The 12,111-nt window shown below is 33.5% G+C and overlaps 1 protein-coding gene across 1 annotated transcript; it reads left to right on the top strand.

The window, feature by feature from the left end:
* Positions 1-1,487: 1,487 nt before the first annotated feature.
* LOC143901513 (F-box/LRR-repeat protein 4-like) lies at positions 1,488-6,518 on the top strand. The gene is made up of 8 exons (XM_077413881.1): positions 1,488-1,583; positions 3,437-3,694; positions 3,784-3,889; positions 3,981-4,443; positions 4,532-4,733; positions 4,822-5,173; positions 5,702-6,023; positions 6,177-6,518. Exons 2-8 carry the CDS (start codon positions 3,446-3,448, stop codon positions 6,475-6,477), a joined length of 1,995 nt encoding a protein of 664 aa, XP_077270007.1. The 5' UTR covers positions 1,488-1,583; positions 3,437-3,445; the 3' UTR covers positions 6,478-6,518.
* Positions 6,519-12,111: the final 5,593 nt, after the last annotated feature.

Here is a 12,111-nt window from a genome sequence, read left to right as displayed (position 1 = left end):
ATCGAGAATTATGCGAGCAATAAAGGGTACCCCACGTTAAGATAGGCAAAATGCCACTGTCAATGAAACGGAAAAATAACTTTGGATCTGCATAAGTGCACTAAAAAAAGAATTTTCTACGATTTTTCCGACCATCTATTCCCCCTCCTTTTCCTAGTGGCACCAAAAACCGCATTTTTCAAAAATAATTTTCTTTCTCCGGTTCCTTCATGTTAAAAATTTTGAAAAAATTTGAGAATATAGCTTATGAAAAGTACTTAACACACAATTTTGTTTAGCTTTAGGCGCGTTGAATACCTAACCTAAAAAAATAAAATAAATATTTGAATTGATTTTTTTCTAATTTCTTTGATAGTTGCAGGTCTAATTACTCCATAAAATTGTATATTTTAGTGTTCTACATGTATTGGAATTTTTTCAGATTTTTCGGAATAGTGGGCCGTACTCAAAAATGCGAAAAACCCTATTTTTAGCCACTTTTGGGCCTTTTATGGTCCTCAAATGATTGATAGTGCCTTAACTGACTCTAAAATAAAAATAATATATTATTTTTGGATATATGTTGTCAATATTTGATGCATTCCGATACGTCTCATATATTTTTGAGCATGAAATCAGTCATAACTCAACGAAAAAACTTTAATTTTTGTATAAAAGTGCCTATTTTTCGTCGATTTCTGGATTTTTGGTTATTTTATCTAAGTTTTTTTGCATATGATTGGTAAGCGTACCTGAAATAAAAATTTCAGATCAATAAAGGAAGCGAATTAAAACTTGGAAAACGATTGCAATACGTTATAATTTATGTAATGAGCAAGGAATTAAATGAAATTATTGTGATTTATAAATTTTAGCAAAATAACGTATTTGCATTGCGTGATTGAAATAAATGAAAAGAATCATAATTAGGGTGCGTGATTATTTAAGATAGGAAGGATGGATCATGCGTCACAGGAATTTATTTTATATTTTATTTCATAATTATGCATTATGAATAGGACAATCGAGGAAAAATCATGTAGTTGCGATTCTCGACATTGATGAATATTTAAAAAGTTAGTTTCAATAGTTTTGATCATATTATATATTCAGATTTCAGGAAATTTTCTGTTAGCATGTTTTCGTAAAGGTCAAGTTATTTACCAAAGAGAAAGTTTCCGTTGAATCGAAAAAGAGCGAGACAGCTACATGATAAAGAGAGAAGGAAGATGGCGTACGTGCCTGCGTGGCATGACCGCCCAGCAGGGGGTCGATTCTGTATCTTGGGACGAGGTAAAAATTATTAAAGTGAGGAAATTCACTAAAGAATCTACAATTTTATTTGTCGAAATCTAGTAAATTTGTTCACTTTTGAAATTTTCACCTCGTCTCAAAATACAGAATCGACCCCCAGCGCTCGCTGCGCATGATTGAAGCGTGGGTGGGGAGAGAACGACGAATGACGAGACTGACGAGAGTCGAGAGTCGAGGTCTTTTCTCGCCTAGCCGTTGAAGAATGCGGACGTATATTCGAGTGCGGTCTTAGATTTTTCTAGATTGCGCAACATTGCATATCGTTTATTCGAGATCGTAAATACGCTCAGGTAAAAAACAGTTTTGCGTTACGCGAGTACTATTAAAAGTCTCGACGCAGCATGTATTCTACAAGTAATTTAACCCGATATTAACGTCATATATTCCGAGGTATCGAGATTTGTACCCGAGTATAACGCCCGTGAACCGTTTGATTCGTCAATCGCTTACGCATATTCGTGTGCATAAATATATATATCTTTGTTTTTGTTAACTCAAAACGAGATACATTATTATAATTATATCACGTAAAATACAGGCAAATGAGAGCCAAAACGCCGATTACAAGGCGACAAATATAGATGTTTAATTCCGACGACACTCATATACAAAATGCATGCGTTTCGGTTCTTAATCGCTTTGGACCATCTTCAATGAAGAAAAAAAGGAAAAATTGGAAAAAATACATGCAATTACGCCATCGTCAATTATAATTATTTATTTAAATAATCCTCATTTTAATTCTTGACGAAATCGTTCGTGAACCGAGTGTTAGTGCGCGACCTTGTCCGAGAACATTGGCCATTACTACGCATGAAGCTGAGCAGCGGACATTTTGATTCTTGGAGATAGACAGGAAGGAAGGGGAAGGAAGGAAAGCAGCCTTCATGGACATGCACCATCGTTGGCTTATTCCCGTTCTACGTTCAGGCGATAAACGCAGTGGCGACCGTTATTCTCTATCTGAGAATATTATAAACTCACTTTGAGTTAAAACGTAGAACGGGAATAAGCCAACGATGTCCACGCGAAGGCTGCTCTTTCTTTCCTTCCTTCCTGTCTATCTCCAAAAATTAAAATGTCCGCTGCTCAGCTCAGCTTCATATGTATAATAGTAATGGCCAATGTCCTTGGACAAGATCGCGCACTAACGCACTCGGTTTACGACCCGAAGTTCGGTCACAAACTAACCTAACTTCATCTCGCGCGAAATAATATAAATTTTTAAATAATACTTTAATTGTGTGTATATAAACAGTACCGGCAGTCGTTTTTTATTAAAAAGTTATTAACAAAAAATTTTGAAAATTGTAGCAGTTATTTTGAGTATTGAAAGGCATAAACAACTAATATATATACATATATGTAGAAATAGTACATGTATGAGCAAAAAAAAGTTATTTAAATCAGTAAATCGTAAATATATTGACGTTTTTTTGCTTTAATAATACAATATACATTGTCATTATTTAATTAAATATTTAAAGCAGATAAGTTTATATTTTTGGATAGTTTCCCTGCGGAAGGCTCCACTATTGTTAAACTAGACACATAGTGTGCCTTCAAAGTATATATGCATGAACTTTTCACGCGTGGAAAGTTGTAAACCCATGTGGCATGTCGTTTCGCGCGAAGGTGCGGGGGGCTCCACTACTTTTAAACTAGATACATAGGCCGGTATTCATAGTCGGTTCTTATATTTAAGGTAGTCCTTTCGCAGCACCTAGTCAAGTAACAGTCCGTCATGAGGTAATTGAAAACAAACATATTGCAACATTCCAATAATTATAATAATATAAAATGTGATTTTACACGCACGATTTAATTGTATTTAATTATTTACTAATTAAAAAAATATCACAATAGTAGTGCGGTTGTAGTTACTGCATGCATGACTGAAGCAAGTCTCTTTCGTTCCTTTCCTCCGTATTTTCCGCGGGTATAACTGCTTCGTGGCGTTTGTAGTTTTAAAGATTATACTCGTGTCCAGCGGTAGATGCCGTCCGGCGATAGGAGAACTCCCCCTAAACTTATGTAATCTTTACGCTATATAATTATAAATATATGATATTACAATGCATTTTAGCATATTCTAAAAAAGAAAAGATTATTATTCTCCATATTTTTTGTCTTTTTTTTTTAGAGAGAAAATATGACAACCCACAACCAATCTTTATTTTGCGAGAGTTGTAGTCTATATCCATATGTCGGCAGAATATCTGTAGGAGATGAGGATAGTGTTGACTTCATCCATCAATTTGTGAAGAAAAGATTTGTTGCTGAACAAAACCACAGTTATAGCATATTTTATACTGCCCCTGACATAATTGGGCCACCAAAATTTCAAAACTATGGGGAACTATCACATCCATCATGTTTTATTAGAAAAAGCTATATCCGAGTACGTGTATTTCTCAGTATTATTGTTCACATGGTAATCGCTACCTAAATTTATCCTACTATTTGATACATTTTAACTTTTTAATACAGAATGATGACATCGATATTTCAATATCTCCGTGGCAAAACGAAGATTTTAGACATATATCTCTTTTAACAAACGGTGATAAAGCAACGTGTGAAAATAAGTATATTGGTATGTAATATTTGAATCAATAAATAAGATATTGTTAAAGAAGATACACTTTTGTTGAGAAAAGAGTATAATTTTATTTTCTATTTTACAGATATTGAGTTTCACGAAGCTGTATATCCAATCAGAGTCTCTATTTACGAAATACATCATCCTGGAAGCGTAATTCAAATTTTGGCTCAAGATTCTACAAGTAATCAGTGGTTTAAGTTGTGGGATGAATCGTCTCAGATTGTGCCGCCGACATCAAGATTATTTTCTCCACCATTGTCGCATCCGTGCAACTTTAAAACCAAAATGCTCAGACTAGTATTTAAGAAGAGTTCGTACAAATCTTATACAAAGCTAGATGCTGTGATGCTTATTGGTACATCAGATTTGATCCTCTCTAGAAATCCTAACGAGAGTTTAACTAATCTGTTAAAAAGAATTAACTGCATGTACTCATCTCCACACCATGACGATGTTCATAATTTAACAGCAGATTTAAAAAGTGCACACTTGGATATATTTAATTTGCAACAGAATTTTCCCAAATATTGCATTATTTGTAACAGGTATTATAATCATTGATATCAAGTAAAATTCAATTTTTTTTTCATTTTTTTAATAATAAAAATTAATTGGTTTTGATGTTATTTACAGTGATGTAAGAAGGATTTCTTATAAGAGTAATTTGAGACACAAAGAAGTATCTCAGGAAGTAATTCCTAGTTATGTGCAACCTTTTGGACAGAGTAATTCGCGTCGTATTTTGCTAAAATGTCATTCGAATTGTGCAATGCGTATTAAACTTTCTGCGAATGAACCCAAGGAGCTATCACGTTGGAGTTTGTCTGATTTTCCGGTAAAGTATTATAAGTGGTCTGTTTCTCATAATAATATTTATTGCAATGTCATCTCGTGTATTAAAGTTTTATATTTTATCTTTACAGGATGAAATATTGCTGAAAATATTTAAAAACTTAGATTTGACGACGTTTTGTCGCATAAAAGAATTAAATAATAGGCGCTTCAATAATTTATTACAGGACCCTGAACTCTATACACGTTTGAACATACGAAATGTATCTTTTACAGACGTACACAAAATATTTTGTTACTATACATCTAGATGTAAATTTTTGCAACAGTTGGATCTTACAAGGAGCGGTTTTTTTATTTCGAATTTCGTAAAATTTCTTGACAATTGCGGCAGACGTTTAACGCACTTAAGATTGCGTGAATGCATAATTGTTGACAATTGTGCTCTACTTAGAATTTCGGAGATATGCAAAAATTTGAAAGGTATGTATGTATAATGTATATATACAACATATATATATATATATATATATATATATATATAAAATACATGTTCGGCATCTCGAACGCTGTATTCAATCTTGTATATATGTTAATGGTGCAACACACACATTTGAATATCTTATTAATTAAATCAAATAAGCCCACGTTCATATTTATATTAGTATATCAGCTTTTTTGAAACTACATACTGTACAAAATCCGATATCAAACAGCCCTTCTGCGTTGTACATCGGGTAATGCCGATGTTGTTCAAACATTAATGTTTCATAACTCATAAACTCAGAAAAACGTGATTTTTACGTAACCTTGAAACTGTCACGCAAGATCAGACTGACTTTATTATTTTGTGTCCCCATCAAAACCAATCAATTCTCGTGTTTGAAGCATTATTTTTCCAATACGTGACGTTCTCTATGTAATAAAGTATTTTTTTTTTAATGGGACACTCTGTATATAATTGTTAAGATTATAAGTAAATTGCATATAACCAATACATATTTTTTTTAGAATTGGATCTAAATGGTTGTATAGACATAGACGACGAAGGATTTTCGCACCTCGAGAAGCTGAAAGGTTTAGAACATTTAAACCTTTGTGGCACACGTATAAAAACTGAACGTCTTTGCAAAATACTGCAAAATAATCAACGGATGCGTGAGTTACGTTGGGGCTCGACGCATATTATAAGCCCAGACGCAATTGCAATAGAGTTGGCAAGTTCGTGTCGTGACTTGGAAGTAATAAATTCACTAGAAGTACGTCATCTTACATCTCAGGGTATTAATGCCCTCGCTGACTGTAAGAATTTACGAAAAGTGAAACTTTGTCTGTAAGTGTGTGTGTGCTAACATTTTCTTTTAAAATACATATTATTGTATTCTATATTGAAATTTGTGTGCTTGCGTCTCTTGCGAGCATCTTGAAAAAGTTACATAAATTTTTTCTTTACAATTGATGTACTGTAATAATAATATGATTTTAGTTACGGAAGCGGACGCCGAGTCACTAAGAGCTTATTTAAATTACTTTCCTCTTATCAGCATTTGGAAGAAGTTTATTTGACCTATGCTGTCCTCACTGGTCATACATTGAAATTACTAGCGCAATGCAGAAACTTGAAAAAGTTATATCTTGATGAAGCGAAACTTGATAAATGTTCCGTTATTTTCAAACAATGTCCTAAACTGCAAGAGTTTTATCTCATATCCTGTAATATAAGCGATCGATTAGTCAATCAATGGAAGAAAAGATATCCACATGTGTCCGTCTATACATTCCGCTGATTGTTTCCTATTTTAAGACATCAGTTTACACACTTTTTACTTTTACATACTTTTTAAATTTTTGTATTTTTATACTTACATATTTACTTTGTATAAATTCTTTGGTAAATTAGGTTGTGTAAAAAAAGTTAACGTCTAATAAAAACGAAATATTTATATTTATTTAAAATTTTGTTATTTTTTTTTGACACTTTTTTTTCTCTTTCTTTCTTTCTATAATCTTTCTATAATTTTTGGGCAATAATGTAATGACATATTTTTGCTTGAAGTAGTTTTTCAGCGAAATATTCCAAAAGCTATATTCATAAAAATAAACAGCTTTCGTAGTTCACCAGTGATAAATAAATATATTTCAGTTTCTCGACTTAACTGGCAAAGTTTCGTACATCAAATTTCGCACGACGTTTCGGCCCTTGGTTTGGGCCCTTATTATCAAGTGACTGTAATAACGTAACGCAATCTCAGGAAGCAACAAATTACCAAAATACAAGACTTAAATAAATTAATCATACCTAAATCATCTATAAGACTCGTTGTAAAACGTCACAAGACATTCGTAATATGAAGTTGTTCCAGGAAAATCATAAAGCTAAAAATAGTGCATGTTAGTAGTGATAAAAAGTAAAATGCAAACTGGAACTGGAAAAGAAACTACAAACACAGAATCTGTTTTCTAAAATAGATAACAACAAATGGTTTATTGTCAATATTATAGCATTAAAGTCATTCCGGATTCAGTAAAAAATATTCTATGTCTCGGTGACAAGTTTGGATTACCTATTAGTAACTTGAATAAAAAGCTAAAATCGGCAAAACTTGAATCGGCTAAATTCAGTGTTAGAGGTCATCAAAAACGTGGAATACTATAATTTTAAGTTTCCGGTAAAATGCCTTAATGGAATTCGCAATAGTGTATCCAACACTCTATCGACCTTTCTTAACAATAGCAAACATTTAAATCACATAGACAGGAACGTTCTCAATGGCTTTCAGATGTGCAAAAGGTTCCTAATTGACAATGATGATGTCCTTGTCACGAAAGCGGACAAAGGTCAGATCACAGTTGTTATGGACAAAATTGATTACATCAACCGGATGACAGAATTACTCAACGACCAATCCACTTATAAAAAACTGAATAAAGATCCAATTACAAAAATAACTTCTAAACTAAATCAAAATTAGTTAAGTCCTGGCGTGTGACAACGACATCATCGACCAGAATTTATATAAACTACTAAATTGTACTAACGGCAATCTCCCAAGATGTTACGGGTTACCAAAAGTCCACAAAGTAGGATTTTCTCTGCGTATTATCGTCTCCTCAATAGGAAGTCCATTATATAACGTTGCAAGTTTCTTACAAGAAACCATACACACATCTGTTAAAAAACCGAATTCTCACGTCAAGGACGGCTGGTCCTTTGTTGATGAGATTAAAAATGTTAGTATCGGCCCAGACGAGATTCTTTTATCTTTAGATGTTACAGCTCTTTTCACTAACATTCCTAAAGAACTTGTAATTATGGGGATTGAAAAACAGTGGAATGACATATCTCAGAATACTAAAATGAATCTAACACAATTTTTACACGCCGTTGAACTCGATTTGGGATCTACTAGTTTTTATTTTAATGGACAAGCGTACGAACAGATTTTTGGTAGCCCGATGGGATCTCCGTTGTCTCCGCGTTTGGCCGACATTGTAATGGACAATCTAGAGACGCACTGTCTTGCTTCGCTTGATTTTGTTGTTCCGTTCTTCCGCAGATATGTGGATGATATTTTCGCAATAATACCACGCTCAAAGATTGATGTGATCCTCGATGCGTTTAACGGCTATCACCCCAGATTACAGTTTACACACGAAAAAGAAATCAACGGCTCCATCTCCTTCTTAGATACAACAGTGATCAGAGACAATGATAAACTCATCACTAATTGGTACAGGAAACCTACATTCTCGGGTAGATACACCAACTTCTTTTCTAGCCACCCCTTTAAATATAAATTAAATACGATAATTAGCTTGGTTGATCACGCTATTCTACTGTCGGGCGAGCAATTTCATTGTAAAAATTTAAAAACGGTTAAAGAAATTTTACTAAATAACTGTTTTAAAAAATAGGTTATTTATACTAAAAAATCGCAAAGACACCACCGTATCAAGCGATGGTACGGGTGATAGTACGTTTCATGCATTGAGATGCATTGTCTTACCGTACATTAAAGGCGTAAGCGAGGATATAGGTCGGCTTGTTAACAAAACCGGTCTTCGTGTTTCACATACAATTCCAAAAAAATTAGACAGCATTGTCAGGAGGGGCAAGGATAAACTATCTGCCGCCAGAAGCACTGAAATCGTATACAAAATAAATTGTGATGACTGCAACGCATATTATATTGGACAGACGAAACGCCATTTAGAAACCAGAATCAAAGAACACAGGAGTGATATTACTAAACACAATAGTAATCACTCGGTAGTTAGCAAACACCACATATCGCTAGGACATGATTTTAAGTGGACGGAGCCTGAGACATAAGGAAAAGAACGTGAAAAAAGGAGATAAATCGCGGAGATGTTTTATATTAAGAAATTCAACGAAAACATAAATTTACAAAGAGACACGAAGAATCTCAATCCGATTTATGATAAACTCATCTCGTCTAGTTGAAATCGATCCTATTGGTTATTCCAACAACCAATAATATTTAACAATCTGTCACGACTTTTTTGTTTTTGAGTCAAACGCGTCAGTCGGTCGATCGCTTCCTTGCGAACGTGTCACGTTTGGCTATAGTTGACTTGTATATATTTTATCACTCGACACACAAGACATGTAAGAAGTTTATTAATTTATTATTTATTAATTATTATTTATTATTTTTTTAATTTTTTGCATTTTATCATTTTATTTTTATCATTATACAACTTACTACGACATTTTAGTATTGGACACACAAGTTATGTAACGAGTTTTAACTTTTATTTTTGCATTTTACTTTTTATCACTACTAACATGCACTATTTTTAGCTTTATGATTTTCCCGGAACAACTTCATATTATGGATGTCTTGTGATGTTTTACGACGAGTCTTATAGATGATTTAGGTATGATTAATTTATTTAAGTCTTGTATTTTGGTAATTTGTTGCTTCCTGAGATTGCGTTACGTTATTATAGTCACTTGATAAGGGCCCAAACCAAGGGCCGAAACGTCGTGCGAAATTTGATGTACGAAACTTTGCCAGTTAAGTCGAGAAACTAAAATTATAAATTCTTCGTTTTTTTCTGCAACTGCGTGTCTCTTTCAAGAATTTGCTTAGAAATAGATCTCCTGCTGTGATACTTTTTCTAGCTCCAGTTTTTTAAACAGCTTTCTGTGAAAATTTATTTATACATTTTTTGAAACTAAACACAGTGGAACCATCTCAAACACAAAGATGTCTTATGAACATCAAAAAAAGTTTCAGGGTATAACAGTTTTTCTTGACATCCTAATTTAATGACGCTCAATTTTTGCTGCTGCTGTAATCTTTATTAGAAAAAAACATGAGAGGCTCTATATCAACTTGCTGCTATGTGGCTGCGTTCTCGACAGATGACAATTTCAGACCATAGCTTAAGTAGCTAACAAGTCGCTGGTAAGTTGCTACTCAAAATTGTCATATCGTGAAGTAGGCAGCAATTTGCCGACAATTGCGGCTTAGTTGCCACAATTCTGGTAACAATGCTACAATTTGCCGGCAACATGCCAGCAACGTTGCAAACTACACGTTACTATTTGGATAAATATTAGTCTTTTAGAAACATTATTATGTACAAAATTGAAAGAAAATGAAAATGGCTGCGTTCAGTAGAGAAAAGCTGCTTTGCAACTGTTGTAAAATTCGTGAATTTGACTGGTGTATACTATTAGTCCGGTATTCTCCGATATAGAAATTAAAAGCGCACATACATTAATCAGATTCCTAAAATTTTACAACAGTTTCAAAGCAGTTTTTTCTGCTGAACGCAGTGCTGTGACTGCTATAGCGGGCTATGAGCGGATTAGATATCTTGCAAGCACAATAAAACTGAATAAAACAGTTTTTACTTTTTCGATTGGGGGATCCTGCAGCCGTGTATGATTTACCGACATTATCGTTTTTCGATGGATCTTTTAATTGGTTTTATAGAATTGCAAAAATCTTTTACAGAATTATATAAAGTCCGCACAAAAATCTAGGGTAACAAACGCGATTTTATATCAAAAACATCAAAAAATTAAAAATATTACTTATTTGGGCACATACAGCTGTCACCTAACGACAATATTTGCTTTAAAAAAAAATTCTGCAGTTTATACATACATAATGTTTATCATCTGCCCTTGGGAAAACATGTAGGAATAATATCGTGCAAGTAGAAGTAAGATTCAATGCGTACAAAAAAAGATCCATCAAAAAATTATTTTGGTAATGCAAATACGGATGAAGAATGACAAGAAGAGCAGCAACAGTAGTTGCAGGATCTTGCGAGAGTTGGCGAGCAATCAAACAAGGACAGATGTCATTTCGTTAGACAAAGACAGAAATAGGGAAAACAAAATTAGAAAGGTTGACATTATCGACATCGAGGAAGTTCGCCTTCTGTCACTGCACAGGATCCCCTTAATATAAATATAAAATAATAATATAAAATAATAACTATTTTTTATTAGCTGGAAAATTGTTTTTAACATGTTTTTTTTTGTCTTTATATTGAATTACATCATAAAAGAGATGTCAAAACGGTACCTTAAAAAAATTTTTATGATGACTTTTTCAATGAGATCAAAATTAATCTTTGACAAAGCAAAAAAATGACTTAAGAAAAACATCTTTTTCGTTATCTAGGCTTCTAGTGTTATGTGCTGTCTGGGTAATTTTCTTAGTAGAAAACGCTATGCACTTGCGTCCTTCCATACCCCCACTCACTAAATTAGTCTTTCCTTCGCTTTCCAGTAATTTACCTGAATCTCTGGATTTGGATATTATTCCACACGTAGGTCCATGCATTTCATAGGAGTTGGCAGTCTTGTACATACACAACGTATGGCTGCTATTCGGGGAGCATGCTATAAGTATGTTATTGCATCATTCTATCTTTATCGCTCATCAGGTGTAAAACAAGGATAGAATAAGCAAATAGCGATAGCGCTAATAGCGCGCTCCCCGAATGCAGCCTATAACGTACATAGATGTGGACCAACACAGAAGTAGTGTGCGCTCACCAACCGCATGTTCCAACATTTCTTCTCTAGTTCTCTGTCAGGATTTTTTCATTTTATACGAAAAAAATCAAATTTGCTTTGCTGATAAACAGTAAGTAATGTGAAAATCGATAGAAATTAGTTTTTTAAATTAATTTTTCGATTTTGTTCTGAGTTAAATGTCCGGTAATTCTCTATATTCAGTGTGTGACCCGTTGTTCGACTCATTGTTAGATCGCTATAAAATATGTATCAAACAGTGAGATAAAAGATACATTAAGTAAGTTAAAAAATACATTTTTAAAAATTGTTTAGTCACTTAAAAGCGTAAGCATAAGTGTAACAAACGTAAGCAATTTAAATTTTGCAATTTTTTTTTATTGACGCTCGTGCACGC

Source organism: Temnothorax americanus, unplaced genomic scaffold (assembly GCF_048541705.1).
Source record: "Temnothorax americanus isolate GAGA-0224 unplaced genomic scaffold, ASM4854170v1 Scaffold34, whole genome shotgun sequence".
NCBI lineage: Eukaryota > Metazoa > Arthropoda > Insecta > Hymenoptera > Formicidae > Temnothorax > Temnothorax americanus.
This window is presented reverse-complemented; position numbering and strand designations above follow the sequence as displayed.